Source organism: Fragaria vesca, linkage group LG6 (genome assembly GCF_000184155.1).
Source record: "Fragaria vesca subsp. vesca linkage group LG6, FraVesHawaii_1.0, whole genome shotgun sequence".
Lineage (NCBI taxonomy): Eukaryota > Viridiplantae > Streptophyta > Magnoliopsida > Rosales > Rosaceae > Fragaria > Fragaria vesca.
Window position 1 is genome coordinate 33,001,679 of NC_020496.1, and position 18,047 is coordinate 33,019,725.

The 18,047-nt window shown below is 36.7% G+C and overlaps 3 protein-coding genes across 3 annotated transcripts in view; 2 read left to right on the forward strand and 1 right to left on the reverse strand.

The window, feature by feature from the left end:
* Positions 1-2,086: 2,086 nt before the first annotated feature.
* Positions 2,087-4,618, forward strand: LOC101290797 (putative ribonuclease H protein At1g65750-like). The gene is made up of 2 exons (XM_004306143.1): positions 2,087-3,927; positions 4,192-4,618. The coding sequence occupies exons 1-2, from the start codon at positions 2,087-2,089 to the stop codon at positions 4,616-4,618; spliced, it is 2,268 nt and encodes a 755-aa protein (XP_004306191.1).
* A 1,262-nt stretch (positions 4,619-5,880) lies between these two features.
* LOC101306655 (NADPH-dependent thioredoxin reductase 3-like) lies at positions 5,881-12,066 on the forward strand. The gene is given in 11 exon segments (XM_004304289.1): positions 5,881-6,275; positions 6,352-6,513; positions 6,516-6,552; positions 6,703-6,808; positions 7,592-7,857; positions 9,479-9,758; positions 9,923-10,030; positions 10,559-10,645; positions 10,792-10,896; positions 11,649-11,779; positions 11,936-12,066. Coding segments are annotated over 11 exon segments (1,581 nt in total). The 5' UTR covers positions 5,881-6,037; the 3' UTR covers positions 11,997-12,066.
* Positions 12,067-12,669: 603 nt separating this feature from the next.
* The window catches only part of LOC101291081 (ABC transporter G family member 15-like), an 8,633-nt gene continuing 3,255 nt past the window's right edge, over positions 12,670-18,047 (reverse strand). Inside the window, exons 2-9 of the mRNA XM_004306144.1 lie at positions 15,374-15,453; positions 14,813-15,274; positions 14,551-14,676; positions 14,314-14,448; positions 13,835-14,119; positions 13,447-13,719; positions 13,138-13,245; positions 12,670-13,032 (exon numbers count right to left, since the gene is read on the reverse strand). Coding sequence (XP_004306192.1) covers positions 12,670-13,032; positions 13,138-13,245; positions 13,447-13,719; positions 13,835-14,119; positions 14,314-14,448; positions 14,551-14,676; positions 14,813-15,274; positions 15,374-15,453 — 1,832 coding nt within the window. The remainder of the gene's footprint in view (positions 13,033-13,137; positions 13,246-13,446; positions 13,720-13,834; positions 14,120-14,313; positions 14,449-14,550; positions 14,677-14,812; positions 15,275-15,373; positions 15,454-18,047) is intronic.

Sequence of the window (18,047 nt, forward strand, 5' to 3'; positions counted from 1 at the left end):
CTAAAAAAAAATAACAAAACAAGTTTTTCCCATGAGAAAATGGAGCAAGGTTTCAAGCAACTTTCTTTTAAACAATGTTTGGGAGCACACACGAAGAATATTTAAGTCAAGCCAAGTTGTTTCAATATAAGATATAAAAATGAAACTCTTATGCTCCTAGATGGAACACACCACAAATTGCGTTAAGGAAAAGCCTTGTTGATGTGTTTTTTATTTATTTTTTATTTTTTATATTGATTAGAAGCAAATATATAGAGCTCCAATCATTAGGGCTCATATTCCAAGCTGAATGTTACTCTAAAGTAAGAGGTGTAAAGAAACTAATCAAATACCCACATTGTGTGTGCATACATGAATTAGGATATAAAACTCAAAGGTAGGTTTTACCCAACACAAACATTTTTTTGAAAGTAATAAATCATTTATATAAACGAAAGACAGAATGACGAGGTTACAATGACAATAAGGATCACATTAGTGTCATTACATTAGACATTTAACTCACTTATTGTGAGCTTAGCAGATGATAAACTTAATTACACACAAGATACTAGAGAAACATAAAACTAGCTAGAGCCAAAACGCTCGATTACGGTACTCTAAGTTCTATGAAACCATCTTGTTGCATCTAGCTTGCACGTATAGTCTGCCAAGTTATCCATGCACTAACACTTACTAGACTTTGTTTTTGCCCTTTGGATCAGGGCTTGGAGGAGTGTTAAGGCAGAGTACGCTCAAGACATCTTCTCTCGTCACCTTGGAGCTTTGCTTGAGTGCTTTGTTTCGGGATCCAATAGGGTAACCCCTTTTCTTCTTGGGCAGTATTAGATCAGCCGGTTTTGTGATCAAACTATCATTCAGACCACTAATCAAACCCTATACAGTAAGAGGAAAGCGAATATTTGGTTGAGCTTTTTTACCTCTAACAGTAACAGAGACAATAGTTTTAAATTACTCCACTTGAGTGGATCGAGACCACTTGACAACTTGTGTTGCCACAGTTGTATCCTTAGTAGTAATCTTCGGATTTTCCTGTGTTGGTTTTGCTGAGTAAACTTTCACACTCTCATTAGCAGCTATAGTGTGATTTAGAGTCACAAGGGGTGCAAAACAACGAACTGGTTTTTCAACGCCAGTTGGGACAGAAGGTGTCTCAGTCACTACAACTAAAAACGACTCAGTCACTTCAACCAAAACCGGCTCAGTCACTCCAACCAGTACATGCTCAATTGTAGATTCTTGCATTCTCACATCAGGGTTTTCTACAACAACCAGTGCCTCACTTGGTGTCACCTCTACATCACTGTCAACTTCATCACACTCCAAGCTATGAACCTTTGAAACCATTTCATTCAAAACCAACTCAAACACATATGGTGCTTTGTTTGAGTTCTTAGTTAGCCTTTCTTGCATACTAACATCATGGTTCACAACATGTATTTCACTTGGTGCCTTCTCTGTATACTTGTGAACCCCAATACCTTCTAAGCTTTGAACATTAGTATCAATTTCATTCAATGCACCTCTAGAATTAAATACAACTCTTGTGGGCTTTAATTATATTAAAAGTTATTCAAAACAAATTATGTTACAAAATAATAGAAGCAAGCCCATCGACAAAAGCCTGCTTCAAATTATGAGACCAAAATCAAAAGTTAAGCTTGTAAGAAAAAAAAATAGGACTCTAGATTAAATCTCAACTCTTCATAACATGTATCTTAAACAACTTTACTCATCAAGCATTAAGGTTAATCGAGCAGCGTGTGACCCATTTGAGTCACAAGTGCAAAGTTCGGCACAACGAGTGTCAATATCAAGCTACTGCATACTTCACAAAAATTGTTGTCTCTATTCAAAATATGTAATTAATGGATCCACTGCAAGATTTGTTATTTGATTGGCACAAAACACAATATTCAAATACAATGAACTGCGTTCCATCCTACTGGAACTAAATAAAACCTTTTTGGCTTTAATCCCTAAACAGAAAAACCCTCACCTTCCTTCTCATTTTCGGCCAATCGGCCTTTGTAATTTTTCCTACAAGATTATTGCAAAGGTTCTAGCTAATCGTCTGAAGCCTTTGATGCCTCTCCTCATCACTGAAAATCAATCAGCTTTTGTTTCAGGAAGGCAGATTCAGGATAATATCATTGTTGCTCATGAGTTATTCCATTATTTGAAAGTGCAACGATCTAGTGAGTCTGGAAGCTTTGCTCTTAAGCTGGATATGAACAAGGCTTACGACCGCATTGAGTGGTCTTTTCTTGAGGCAGTTCTTCTTAAAATGGGATTTGCTGGTAGATGGGTCTCTCTTATTAAGCAATGCATTTCTACAGTATCTCTTTCAGTATTGGTTAATGGAAAGCCAGGGGTGTTCTTCAAGCCTTCCAGAGGTCTTCGTCAAGGTGATCCTCTTTCTCCTTTTTTGTTCTTGTTCTTGAATGATGTGTTGTCTCAGATTCTTTGCAAACTTACAATGGTTAATATTCTTCAGCCGGTTCAAATTGGGGACTTGGGGCCAAAGGTTAGTCATTTGTTTTTTGCAGATGATTCATTGTCCTTTCTACGAGCTACTGTCTTTAATTGTGAAGTTCTTTCTGATGTCCTTCACCATTATTGTTCAGCATTTGGTCAGATTATCAATACAATGAAGTCTAGCCTTTATTTCTCCCCAAATACTCATCCCCACATAGTGCAATTAATCAGTTACATGTTGAATATGAAAGCAGTAAAAGATCTGGGGAAATATTTAGGTCTACCAACCATTTGGAGTCGTTCAAAAGTTTCAGCTCTTGGGTACATTCGAGATACGATTTTGAAAAAAATTCAAGGTTGGAAGCAAGGAATCCTTTCTCCTGCTGGCAAAGAGATATTGATAAAGGCAGTGGCAGCTTCCATTCCTATTTATCCGATGGCATGTTTTAAGTTTCCAAAAACTTTGTGCAATCAGATTAATTCAGCTTTAGCTCGTTTTTGGTGGAGTAATACTTCAGATCAGGGGGTACATTGGAAAGATTGGAATAGTTTGGGAGCTCCTAAATCTGTTGGCGGTTTGGGATTTCGAAGTTTGGAGTCTTTTAACTTGGCTCTTTTGGCAAAACAAGCTTGGCGTTTAATACATTCTCCTACTGCTTTATGGGTTCAAGTGCTACAAGCTCGGTACTTCTCCAATACTAGTTTCCGGAAAGCTCATAAAGGAGGAACTCCTTCCTGGATTTGGTCCAGTTTACTTGAAGGTCGAAATCTCCTTTTTCAAGGTACTAGTTGGAGAATTGGAAATGGTTGTCTCACTGATATGTGGAATGACAAATGGCTGCCGCAAGCTTCATATTCCCTTGCATCACATTATGGTCAACAACCTCCATTAATGGTCAATCAGCTCATTACGTTGGATCCTCCCTCTTGGAATTTAACATCTGTAGCTCATATTTTGTCTGTTTCAGATCAAGCGGCGATTCAGGTGATTCCCCTCGTTGATACAGGCAATGAAGATAAATTGATTTGGCCGCATCAACAATCAGGTTCTTATACAGTCAGGTCAGGGTATCATTTAGCTCAAGCAACTATGACTTCAATTCCCAAATTAAAAGCTTCTTCTTCACATTCTGTTACCTCAGCAGTGTGGAAATGGATTTGGAACTTGCAAACTCTTCCAAAAATCAAAATCTTTATTTGGAAAGCAGTTAGTAATTTTGTGGCTACAAAGGGAAACTTGCATTTTCGGCATATATCTCAGTCTTCTTTATGTCCTATTTGCAATGCTTTTCCTGAAACAATTGAACATGTTTTGTTTACTTGCCCTTGGGTAGTTTGTGTTTGGTTTGCTCACCCTTTTGGCATTCATGTTCAATGTTCTCAGATTACTACGCTGGATGCTTGGATTCAACAGCTTATTAACTTGCGGAGTTCTGTTGCTGATATGAGGTTTGTTTTTACACATATTTCTTTCTTGCTATGGAATATTTGGAAGCATCGATGTGGTTCCATTTTCAATCACTTCTCTCCAGATCCAGTCTTGGTCTCAAAATTAGCTTCACAGCAAGCAGATGAATTTTTATCAGTTCAGAACAGACATCATTAGAATCCTCACTCTGTGCTTGTTCCCTCTGCTTTTGGTAATTGGATTCCCCCTTCGGTTGGAACTTTAAAGATTAATACTGATGCTACTTGGAGTTCAGATTCTTTTAGTTATGGTTTGGCAGCCCTACTTAGAGATTCTTCTGGTTCTCTTCTTCATGGTGTAGTCTTTGTTGGTAAAGCAATTTCGGCAGAAGCTGCAGAGGCTCAAGCTCTTCTTCAAGGTCTCAAGTTGGCTAAGTCGGTTGGTTTGATCTCTTTCTCTATGGAAGCTGATTGTTTATCCCTCATATCAGCTTTGAAATCCCCTAAAGGATCTGTTTCTTGGTTTCCTGCCTCTTGGTTTCAGCAAATTAAGTCTTTGGCAGGTTCTTTTTCTTCTATTAACTGGTCTTGGATCAGTAGGGAGGCAAATGCAGCAGCTGATACTGCTGCTCACTTTGCTTCAAGTTTAGAGTGTTCTTTGAACTGGGTTCATAATCCTCCTTGCTTTTTGCTACATGTTCTTCAATCGGATGCGGTCTCTGCTCCTCCTTGAAGTCTATATTTTTAGCTTTTGTTCTTCTAGTTTGTTTGGCTTGTTAGGTTCTTTGGTTTGTAAGGTTCTATTGTAACAAAAAAAAAAAAAAAAAAAAATCAATGAACTGCGGCTAGTTTGATCCAACATAAGGTACGTAAGCAATCAGAAGGGCCAATAGATGCAATCACAAATCCAAATAGAATTCTAATTCCACTAGTCAAATTCAGCTAGGCCTAAACTGAATCACATGACTCCTTTTTTCTTTTTAGATTTTAGAGTAAATAATTTAGGAAGACTATTGGCCTCTCTGAACCACAAAACTACATGTGGTTTGATCACAAGGTATATAGGCAATCCAAAACTAAGGTAATCTAGATGCAATTGCGTTCTAGACACAATTAAAGTCGTGCTTAGTTCACTTCAACCAAAATCACCCCAGAAAACCATTCTCATCCCATAATCGAAAGCTTGCCAATGAGTCTATCACTTGCTAAAACTCTTGAATTACGTGACATGATCTCTCTCCTAGAACACATAGGAAAACCATTCAAACATTCAAGTGCAGCCGCAAAAACAATTCTAACCTTTGGAGTTTGGACTGATGTAGTGGCTGCTGGACATGACGCCTTATTTCTTTTTGAATTTTAGAGTAAATAATTTTGGAAGAATTGTTAGATCTTTGGTAAATATATGTTAGTAGGTTGTGACAATTTGAAAGAATTTAATGCTTCAAGGCACATTGTTGCAACACTCTTTTTTAGACTATATTTGCCCCTACTACTTGTGTGCAAAGAGGTTAACATAAATAAGTCTTGTGGATATAATAAAACCTAGTAATCCTGTTATTGTTGATCGGTGTCATGCACTTACGACAATCAACCTAACACTTAATTGAAGATTTTCAAGGGGCTCAAGATTCCTAAAACTATAATGACAGTAATATAATTTCTAAATTTTGTCTGTGAAAAACAAGGAATGATATAGAGAAGTTTTATCAAGAAAGAATAGGGTTTCTGAATGCATCAACATGCAGAGAACCATTTTATTTGACACGAGGCCCTAAGGTAATTGATGAGCTTCAAGACTAAGCATTGACCAAGGGGTGTGGCATTTTGACGGACACTCCTACGGAATTATCGAGGTCAAGTCTGGTTCGGACCTACAGATACGAGTGCCGTGAAGTTAGTTAAAACACACACACGTGCACCCCGCGTGACTACTTTTCCTCACTCCCCATCCCTTTCTTTCCCCAAACCCCACTCCCCACATCTTTCACTCCCGCCACTCTAAAACAAACCAGCGCGTGATCTTCACAACCGACTGAGCGACTAAGGATAACCCTCACCCGCCCGTCCACAGCTCCCAAAAACAAAACCAAAAATCGTCATCATCATCATCGCAATTGAAGGAAGGCTTTGTTGTATGGTCTGAAACAAAATGGCTGCTGGTGTCAAGATAGGAGCCACCGGCGTCGGAGCCTTTCCGGCTCACCGAGCCACCACCATGTCCGCCGCTCTCCCCCTCCCTCACTCTCTCTTCTTCCTCCGCACTCTCCCCTCACGCCCACGCGCCCTCCGCCTCCACTCCTCCCCCTCCTCTCGCTCTCACTCTCACTCTCACTCTCGCTCTCACCCCCTCCGCGCTTGCTCCGATGAATCTCCTCCACCTGCTTCAGGCATCTCATCTTTCTTTCTCTCTAACTAGTTGAATTTGGAGCTGCAGAATTTGATTTTGACGAGCTTAATTTGCAGGGCGAGAGGTGGAGAATGTGGTGATTATAGGTTCAGGTCCGGCGGGATTCACGGCGGCAATCTACGCGGCAAGGGCGAATCTGAAGCCGCTGGTGTTTGAGGGCTACCAGTATGGTCCCGGTGGGCAGCTCATGACTACTACGGAGGTTGAGAATTTTCCGGGGTTCCTGAGGGAATTACTGGTCCGGATTTAATGGACAAGTGAGTTGAGCTTGCATTTCGCTTGTTTGCGGATTTCGGATTTGTGTCTGTGGCCAATTATGTAGTGTGTTGTTTTTTTTTTTTTTTTTTTCATTAAATTAAAATGGGGAGTGATTGAGGAGCTCGGCATTGTGGTTTTCATGTGTGTAGAATGCGGCGGCAGGCCGAGCGGTGGGGAGCTGAGTTGTATCAGGAAGATGTTGAGTCTATTGATGTTACTACTAGGCCCTTTACTGTGATGAGCAGTGACCGTAAGGTGATATATGATTTCTCGTCAGCTTGTTTTATTTAAAAGTTTAATGATTCTGGTTTGGACTCATGTGATCAGGATGTTAAGTTTGCCTATGGCAGAAGAATTTGAAACCAACTGTTACTTGGTAATGAGATTTTGAAGTGAACCTTTAGGAGTTAACAGAGTCATTCGCTAAAAAAAGGTACATGAGTGCTAAACGATGTGTGAATAAGTTTTGATAGACGTATAAATAATTAAGGTACCTCCTCCTTATTTATGGTTTTATGTGCTATATAAAACTGATAGCATCATGACCTTCATTATCGGGACGCATACATCAGTTGCTGACAGCAGGATCCCATTGCGCTTGAGCAGATGTCAAAACACTCAATAGAATGTCAAGTGGCCGTTGTTATTTTTATGTACCTTTCTGTTCATTTCTTAGGATTTAGGGTTCGTCTTCAGCTTTTGGAAAACCGCCTTAAACTCAGAAACTACTCCCTATACACTTTGCTCTAATTCTACACTCTAAAGTGACCGATCATATCATGTCCAAAGGGTGGAAATTATGCATTTTGGTCCTTGTTTTGTTTATGTAATGATATTTCTTTTCTTGCCACCTGTTTGTAATGATGCATAAGTTCTGCAATTATCAGTGTGGTGGAATATGACTTTTTGATATGCGAGCTTATTGGCTCTAATTAGACTTTTGTTCAATATGAACTATGGAGGTAACTATCCCACAAGTTACATACTAGTTTCCTTAATATTTCATATCTAGTTCTAATTTTTGCATTTATATTTCAGGTTAAGTGCAACAGTCTAATTTTTGCCACAGGGGCTACTGCAAGACGTCTCAGGATACCCCGTGAAGATGAATTTTGGAGTAGGGGGATTAGTGCTTGTGCAATATGTGATGGAGCATCGCCACTGTTTAAAGGGCAAGTGCTTGCCGTGGTAGGAGGGGGTGATACAGCCACAGAGGAAGCTTTGTACCTTACTAAATATGCTCGACATGTTCACTTGCTTGTCCGTAGAGATCAACTGAGGGCTTCCAGAGCCATGCAAGATAGGTGAGTCTTGATAAAAATGCTCCTTTATTACAGTCTTCTGATAGTGTAGTGACACACCTTTTTTATTACAATTGTACATTGGTCATTTATAAATTATTTGGACATCTTTGCACTATCTGAAACCACATTACTTAACCTAGTCATATATTTTTCTTGGATTCTCATGAGTCATGTCAGACGGATAAATGTTCTGAAGATTTTATCTCTTTTTCCGTCTCCCATATTTAAACCTTATTTACCACCATCTGCCGTGTCCTTTTATTTTGTATGTTTTCTCATTTGTTGCAGCAGCTTCTTTTGTTTCCTTAGTGTGTGCAATAATGTATTTGTACTTTGATGCCTTTAGCAAGAAAAAATAAGACTGTAAATCAATGTACTTTTTACCAGCTGAAATGTCAATGTGATGATGAATATGCATGTCAGACACTTGATCTGTTGAACTTGTTAAGTCGTTCTGGTAGAAAAAAAATCTGAAGATTTAAACTACTTTAATTTAAATTGGTATTGTGTTTTCTCATGTATTCGTGTTATCTTGTTTGAAATTTCACTTTGTCATTTGCCCAAACAGAAAAAGAGAAGTTTCAATTTATCTGTTACCGCAAAGATCGGTGTAAAATTTGTTGCTGTTAATGTAGAAAGAACATATGTATACATTTGTTTCTTCCGGAATTGCTTCTCCTGGAAATAGATAATTGAAAACGGAGTTTCTTATTAACACGAGTAATGTATTAAAGAGAGGGAAAACAAGAATGGAATGTCTCTCTCTCCCCCTCCTCACTCAAACTCACACAAGGACTGCAATATATGCTTACACTCAAACAGACTGGATTGTAGCAGTTGGTTGAAAGTTGTCCCTTTGTATGGTTAAGCCTTAAAATTAATTACAAGTGACTACTATGTTAATAAAGAAAATATGCACTGTGGAGCAATACTGTCAACATAAATTCAACATGGATTCACTTATGAGCGGAACAGAAAGCTGAACCAAGATACTTGGTCTTAGTTATGATGAATTACAGTGGGGCGTTTGGGATATTGAAAATGGTAAACAAGGAAGGAAAGCTATCATTATATCTTCTTTATTGAAGCCATACGTCCTTCCTATGTAAGAAGAGGCAGGCACAAATTATCTTTGGATGATTAAAGTTAGGATTTTAGAACAGAAAGTGGGCAATTTTTTCAGTGGTGCATATGGGGTCTGTCGGTCTTTTCCAGTCTTTTCATAAATGTGCTGGAAGTTGTATATGATGTTAAACTATGAATCATTTGAAACAAACTCTTTGTTATTCTAAAATTGTGGTTCTTTTGAAGACATAAACACTGCAAATCAGATGATGTCAAATAAGTGTAGGTATAATCTTTGAGTATTTTTTTTTCTTCGTATGAAAATAATTTTTCTTTGCAGAAAGACTATGGTGGTGACATCTGATTTGAGAATCAGATATCTGTTAGCCTTTTTTATTTTACATATTCATCTCAGGGGAATTGCTGTCTGTTTAATAGATTTTGATTGAATCCCTTGATGGTGATTTATACTAAATTACTAATCAACACCTTGTATGTGTGAGTTTTCAACTCCCTGAATGTTTGTTTAACAGGTTGATTATCGCGAATGTTTCAGAGTGTTCAACAACCAAAATATCACCGTGCATTTCAACACAGAGACTGTGGACATTGTTAGCAATACAAAGGGCCAGATGTCTGGAGTATTAATTCGGAACCTTGACACTAAGGAGGAATCTGTGATTGAAGCAAAGGGGTTATTTTATGGTATAGGCCACTCACCAAATAGCCAGTTGTTGGAAGGTCAGGTTGAGCTTGACAGTTCTGGCTATGTCGTAGTAGAGGAGGGAACTGCAAAGACTTCAGTTGAAGGTGTATTTGCTGCTGGAGATGTACAGGTAATCCCCTTGAAAAGTTAACCTCTATGTATCTGCTTGAGCTTCTCAAAATCGTCTAGTAGCTAGTGAGATTGTTTTAGTTTTCTTGGGCATGCCTAGCAGCAAATTAGTCATATTTTTATGCAATTTTTAATCCATGTTCTAATTGGCACTTACCTTAACAGGACCATGAATGGAGGCAAGCTGTAACTGCTGCAGGTTCTGGATGCATTGCTGCATTATCAGTCGAGAGATATCTTGTGGGCAAAAATCTCATTATTGAGTTTCACCAGGTATTGAACTTCTTACAATGTCTTAACTTTTCCATTTTTACATGACTCTAGATATGTATTGTATCCCTTTTGTTAGACGGTTCAACCTTGTTTAGAGGTTCAACCTTGTTTAGAGGTTTCTATCTATTAAACCCAGACTATAGGACCTATCATTGTTCAATGTGGCTCTGGGTGTAAAAGAAAATTCTGCTATAGAGATGGGTTTGTTTTTCGGAACCAAACTATACTCATAAAGATAAGTACCTCATCTTCATCTGATTGAACTTTTTTATCACAATGTCTAATGCTGAATGTTTTGGTAACTCAATTTTTTCACCATTGAATGAGTGAATAGTAACTATGTTGTCATTAAAAAATTACTGAAATGTTTCAAGAAAATACCATTTTGGGGTTTAAAAATAGAGCAATTAATCTCTCGACTTTACATTTTTCTAGTAAAAACTTTGTGGAATTCCACTTTATTAGTAATTGCGTTAATACTAAATCGCATTCTTCTTCAACATATCTCATTTATTTACATTTTGACAGCCCCAAACTGAAGAGGCTAAGAAGGAACTCACAGACAGGGATGTGCAGGAACATTTTGACATTACAATTACAAAGCATAAGGGCCAGGCATGTGTTCTTTTATTTAAAGCTTTATCTGACATTTTTTCTGTTTCCATTTGTTTTCGTAAATTTAAAGGTATTAAATAACTTCTGCAAGCTCTATTTTTTGTTCAAAATTGTAATATTGGTGCGGTTCTGTCTTCTTTGTTCAGTATGCACTGCGAAAATTGTACCATGAAAGTCCAAGGCTTATATGTGTGCTATATACAGCACCAACATGTGGTCCGTGCAGAACTTTGAAACCAATTCTTAGTAAGGTATTCAAGTTAACTACAGTAGTTCCACATTAAACTCACTCTATGCTAGTTTCGCTTGTTATAATGATGTTAATCTTTCATATATGATGTGACTTCATTCACTAGGTATGCATGTAAGTGATTCTGTTGTGTTCATATTTGTCGTTACTAGTGGTGTGCATAATTCTCAGTAGCGGAGGTGTTATGGATCATCTGGATACAGAGGAATAAAGGAATCTTTTAGAAGGTCAGGGTTGATGAGTTGACTACTTGTAGGATAGCACTTGCTTTTTAACTTTATGGGAATAAAATCTTTGGTGTCTAGGAAGAGCCCCCTTTTTGCAATTCACCTAGATTACAAAACAGCAGTAACAAACAGCATCTTGGCTTTCAGCAATTCTGAGATGGTTGCAGTTTGTCATGACTTAATATCCAAACCTGATTGTGGCAGATCATAATGTGCTATCATGTGTCAGCGTATAAGTATAGATTGCAAAACAGTTTAGATGTCTCAGGAATCTAGTTCACAGTCTTAATAGGCTTTTAGTAGCTCCACTGAAACATGGTTATTTAACGGTTAGAAGGGGAACCAAGCCTTGGATATGCCATTTGTTTGAACACACCCATGCCAACTGAGCACAAGTAACGACAAATATGAACACATGCTTTATAATATCTTTCAGTGAATATGTCAAATGACTGGTAGAGTATGTGATAATCTTTTTTTTATTTGTACTAGTATGTGATATTACCTCTACTTTCTCTGATGGCAGGTGATAGATGAATTCGACAGGAATGTACATTTCGTTGAAATTGATATCGAGGAAGATCAAGAAATAGCTGAGGCTGCAGGAATCATGGGTACACCATGTGTTCAGTTTTTCAAAAACAAGGAGATGATCAGGTTGGTTGTTCTTTCTACATCTCTTGTGCATTCAGGGAATTGTATGCCTCTATTTATCACATTCTCATTTCTAGTTTCCGTGATCCAGACCACATAAATTGCATCTACATGCTACTCGATCTTTGATCTGGCTAATTGTTACATTCTTGTTTGTAGGACTGTATCGGGCGTCAAGATGAAGAGTGAGTATAGAGATTTCATTGAAGCAAATAAATGAGAAGATTCAAGGTACTTGCTTGACGCTCATCATTTTGTAATTCAATTTTGTTCCTCCCAAAAGGCTAGTTCAATAATACCTCCATTTCCCTCATTATATGTGGTAATTGTATTCTCATCATCTGTTGTGATTGTATTGATCAACCCACATTGTAGATTATTAATATACATGCAGAGTTGCCAGTGCATTGTTACGGAATTGAGGTCCCCTCTTCTTCTGCCGTCAATTTCTATAAGTAGCAAATTATAGATAACACAGTAAATTCAAACGCATTGACATTTTTATAAATAATTCAAATTAACAAGGCAATCAAAATGTGGTTGCATTTTGTAAAGGGCACTGAAACTTGCAATATTTGGCTAGCCGTAATTGAGAAAAGAAACATGTAAGTATGAGTGACTTAAAAAGAAACTAGAAAGCCAGAATTGATCTTATATGTAATTGGCACAGCTTCATTGTGTAATCATAATTTGAACCGAAAACCCATCTTTCAGTATAAATTAGTAGAACCTAGCTTGGGAAATACGTGACATTGTTACAATTTACAAACATTAGGATACAAACTTATCATATAGAACGTCAAGGGTAAAGAAAACTGATGAGATTATTATAACTACATCGATCTAAACAAGTGATATTTGCAATCCCACCTCTTTAGGGTTTGCTTTCCACACTATGGGAGTGGTGATCCAAGACCTTCTTGTGAAGATAACGGAGTAAGAGTCCGGTGTCTCTTCGAGGAAGAGATGTATTGATCCTTCCTGAATGAAGCTACCTTGACATGGCTTTGGAGGGTGGTTCTCTTGGCATAGAGTGTCTGGAAAAATAATGATGATCTCTCTTTGTATTTTAGTACCACATAAAAGATGAATCTCAGACCAACTAAGAGGCAGGTAAGAGCAGCTAAATTCCACCACTTAGAACTATCCGGATTTATCCCATACATTTCTCGGAGGATGATCTCACCCTTCAACTTGGGTTCTCCTTGGAGCGGGGAGTCAAATTCCATCCCAATCATGTCATTCTTCAACTGACCCTGTGATATGTACATCATTTAGCACGCTTTTGTCAATTTGCTAAAAACAATGGTGATCATTGGAGATAATACTCGAGTGTAAGAAAGATTTAGGCTTTTAATTACCTCTATTGCCCATCCAGCATAACTAAGGTATGACATTGGGTATTGCCAAAAGAATTTTGGAAGCTCAAAGACCCTCCGGAAAAGAAGTGAAGGCATCATCATGATTACCTATATGCACAGGTACCGAATTGGATTAGACATCGGACATGTTTGAGTTCTAAACCACACTAGCTAGCTTACCACATTATGCAAGAGATCGATTAACTCAATCGGTTGTTTCATAGTAAATTAACCACCCTACTACGTACCCAATATGAGCAGGTTAGCTAATGCAACTCTTAGAACTTCGATTTAAGATAAACCACTTACGGTGACAGCAGCAGCACATCCGATACCCATCAAGAGGTTTGGGACCAACGATGCAACAATCAAGGCTGTGCCTTCTGTGACCACAATGCAGCACAAGAGATTCAGACAAAAATAAAAGTAATGAGAGAACCCGTTATGGAATTGCACCATGTGGTATAGTATTGTTCCAGCAGAGAAAGCCATGAGGACGACGAAAGGCAGAGATGAAATGAAGTTGGAGAGCACAAACAAAGCTTCCCCATAGTGGCCACCAAGTCTTTCACGCCTAAACACCTATGTTTATGGAGTTGGAATAACAAAGGGCATAAACATTCCGTAAACATAACACATGCCTATATACTAAGTAGTTTCATTTGTTTGATATATGCATCTTGCAATGCGTACATACCTTTAGTTCTTCAATGACAAAGGGTATGCCTCCAATGGACAAGCAAATCATGAGGCCGTAAATGAAACCATCACATTTTCCTCTTGACACAATTGCTTGATTATCTGTTCCAATATGATAGAAGAAGGAACCAGCACTCACTGCTATTAGAACGTAAAACAGACACCTTAACCAGTAGTACCCGATATCTCTAGACATGTTTAGTGAAGTACGGCATGTCAATGTCCACAGCTGCTTCAACCAGCTAATACTATTGCCCTTGTTTGATTTTGCGGAAAGCTTTTCCTGTCATTTGATGAATTACATAATCAAGGATAAGGAGAATATGTACTAGTTAATTAAATTCAATCATATTTGGTACGTAATTATTAGTTGGAACAAGATAAACCTCACATTGCAACATAATAGTATATGAATTTAAATTAAATTGATTAATATGTCGATTATTCTCTATTCTCTAATTTGAATCAACTACATACCGTGAGCAAAATTTCTTGGATCGTTGTTCTAGCATCTATTGAAAATGGGGACTTCTTATATATGTTGATTAGTTTATCTTTGATCTCTTCTGTGGTCAAGTTCATATTGGTATTTGATAAGAGTGATGATGGTCCCTGCAAGAAAATACCAAAAATAAGGGGATGCATATGACAAAGCATGCAAAAACAAACTTAATTATCAGATACATAAATGAAAAGTTGTGAAGGTAAACTTACATAATTCATTCTTTGAGATAGGATAAGAGCTGTAATTACTTTGTCAAAGTCGGAACTAATACATCGAAGGTAATGTTCGGGAGGATTTTTCCTTGTCGGACAAGGAAATCCAGCATCAGAGAAGAACTGAATCATAAGAATGTAAGAACAACATCAGCTACCACACGAAGACTATCAAAGTATTAATTTTTCACTATAATTCAATGCAATTACCCATATAAAGTCTTATGCTAAAATTTGGAATATATGAAAATAGGTTTACCTTTACAGCCTTCTGTGGCTCTCCGAAATAAACAGTTTCACCTCCTGCTATGAGGAGCAGATCATTGAAGAGATTAAAAACATCACTACTTGGTTGGTGAATAGAGCAAATGACTATCCTTCCATCGCGAGCAATGTTTCTCAGAGCCCATATCACAAAGAAAGATGAAGCACTATCTAGACCGCTAGTGGGTTCATCAAGCAATAATACATGAGGCTGTGTTAATATTTCAATGCAAATGCTAAGTCTCCTCTTTTCTCCATTACTTATACCTCTCAAATGCCAATTCCCGATATAAGTCTCAGCACAATCTTGAAGTCCCATTTTGGAGAGGGTCTCTTCCACAACCTCAATTTTCTCTTCTTTTGTCATTAAGGAAGGAAGCCGCAAATGAGCTGAATATGTAAGAGTTTCTCTTACAGTGAGAGATCCCATAAATATGTCTTCTTGAGTCACATAAGACTGAAATATGCATAGGAAAAAGAAAGATTCAATTGCTGTAATTTTGGAAGTCATCAATTTCATAACTAATATTTTGCCATTGATGTCCAATGTACTTACAATATCTGTACTGTTTATGCTTCTTTTGTTCCCATTGAGTATGACATCCCCGCACATTCTAACATTTGCAGGCAGCCTCCCTGTTGCAGTTTATATATATATATTAGAGGATAGAACTCTAAAGTCTAGAGAAATTTTAAATACACATCCCTTACTTAATACATCACCTATCAAGTTTTTCATTTCAGTATTATACTTAATACACATCTCAAACTGCCTAAAATGCCTTTAATTTATGAAATATTCTATTATTTAATATAATTAATGTATATTTACCATTTGGTACCTCTTTTTACATATTATTTCGTCTAATTTTTGCTAGAAATTTTTTGTTATCATCATTCAATTTATAATCAAATGATTATTGTTATATCCCAACTCCAAATCACCAATACAAGTTTTCAAAATTCACAAGCTAGTAGAACTGTAGAAATACAGTAGCTATTGAACATAGATAGCTAGTTATTCAATAAAACATGTCATGATAAAAATGCAGCACTTGACAATATGATATGCAAGATCAAACTAAAGCTGATACAGATACAAAAAAAAAAAAAAAACAAACTACAAATAGAATTGTGGAGAAGAGTTGGGGTTAGGGGAGGAAGACATGCTTTCGACGATTTAGGGTAGAAGACGTTGAAAAGAATACTTCTAGAGCTATTTTTTTTTTTTAATAATAGTTGTATGTTTTGGTCATTTAACTTACCTATAAAATCTCAATAGAAACATAAAATAATAAAGGTGTGTATTAAGATATTAAGGGTGTGTATTTAAAATTTCTCTAAAGTCTAAGCACATATATATGGATATACATCAAAGAGAGAAATTATGGCCATTGTTTACATTTGATCATATGATTCCCTCCTAAGGTCACGGTTTATACTGTTAAAGGCTGGAAATTAAGATAACTAAACAGACATCTAAGATCGATCACATTAATTGTCTTAGATATATATAAGCACGTTCTATACATTCGATTATATTTATAGATCATAGATTTGCTGATGGAAGATGATAGACTCCGGTAAAATTTTTAGGTAGGGTTGTCCCTGTATATTACGTGGCCGTGGAGCAGACCAATAGAGATGTAAAATTTTTTATGCTAAATTAAAGTTGCCCCTAGCGTGCACTTTAAATATGCAATAGCCATAAAACTTCTTGTATGTGTTTCTATTAACCGGTCGTACCGCCACGCATATCATGTGGTAGACCTGTAAATTGACCGGATCATCTTAATCTGAACCCGTTCCCGATCTGTGGTTTTTAAACGGGTTTAGATCGAAAATTAGACCCGTTGATCCGTTAAAGACTCGGATTTGTTAACCCATTATTAAACTGATCGGATACGGATCGAAGCTGATCCGATCCATTAAGGACTGGATCCGTTTTAAAATAATTAAATAATATTTTTTAAAATATAATATTACTATTAAATAATATAATAATTATTTGGATAACCTAAACATCTAAATTGCGTCTAACGTATGATTTGATGAAGTTGAAGGTTACTGATGCCTATAGTCTTTTTATGTTCTTTAATTTGCTAAAAACATTAAAGGTCTAGTATTTTGATTATATTAGTTTATTGTTAAAGGAGCATTTTGGCCATGTAATTCAACTTTTGATGTTAACCTTTATTTTGTTATAATATTTCATTAGTGTTTTATGACAATTTATGATAAAATTAAGAAATTATTATTTAAAATTTGAAAATATTTATTATTATAAACGGATCAGTTTAACAAGTCGGTATCCGTTAACCCGCCGGATTCGGATTTGAATCGAGTTATCAATGACCTGGCAGGTAATAAGTCGGATCCGGATCCAAAATTTCTATATTATGGATCCGGATCTAAGTCGATCCGCTCTAAATCAAGTCAATTTACAGATCTACTATGTGGTTATACGCCTGCCCCGCATAAGAGTTTCTCTAGATGCATGGAGAATGAGAGAGTAGATTGGATCATGGATTCATGGGCAAGGTATGTTACATTCATAAATTATACCATTACGTATTAGTACTCCAATTAATAATTAGATGGAAGTCACTATATATATATATATATATAAATGTGGCACGAAATTGAGATTCATCAACTGTCTGCTCCGGTCCCCTTTCCCATCCATGCCAGCATTAACTTTACTCCAAAATATATTACTAGCAGCGAAGTTCATAATAAAACATAAGAAAAGTTTTTTTTCTATTTTTTTTATCTATATCACACGGTTTCTTCAAATACTTTCAGAGACTAATTGTGCCAGGAGAATATATTAGAACGTTTCCTCCTTCCTGGTTAATTAGGACTTATGACTGGTGTTCGATCACCTAGCTAGTTTACTAATTAACTAAGTAATTATTATATTTATTATAATTTATTAAACACCTGGTTTCGTCAAATCAACATAATTATTGCAAAAGCCATTAAATAATGAATGATTACACAAAAACAAATCTTGATCTACAAAGAAATTTATGAAATGAACGTACAAGTTAAACAAACTTGATGTTAAAAGTTGTTAATTACAAGGGAGCTAAATTAGTAGTTCTCACATATAACTATAGAAAATCTTTACGGTTAGCCTTAGCTAATTTATTACCGAGAGAGGGTGCAGAAGTGATCGAGTTGGGACTATTCTCAATCATATATATATATATATATATATATATATA

Excerpts from the sequence above, each read along its gene's own strand:
- LOC101290797 (XM_004306143.1), top strand. The coding sequence starts at position 2,087 with ATGCCTCTCCTCATCACTGAAAATCAATCAGCTTTTGTTTCAGGAAGG. Across the intron at positions 3,928-4,191 it reads AGTTCTGTTGCTGATATGAG|TTATGGTTTGGCAGCCCTAC; the intron begins GTTTGTTTTTAC and ends AGATTCTTTTAG.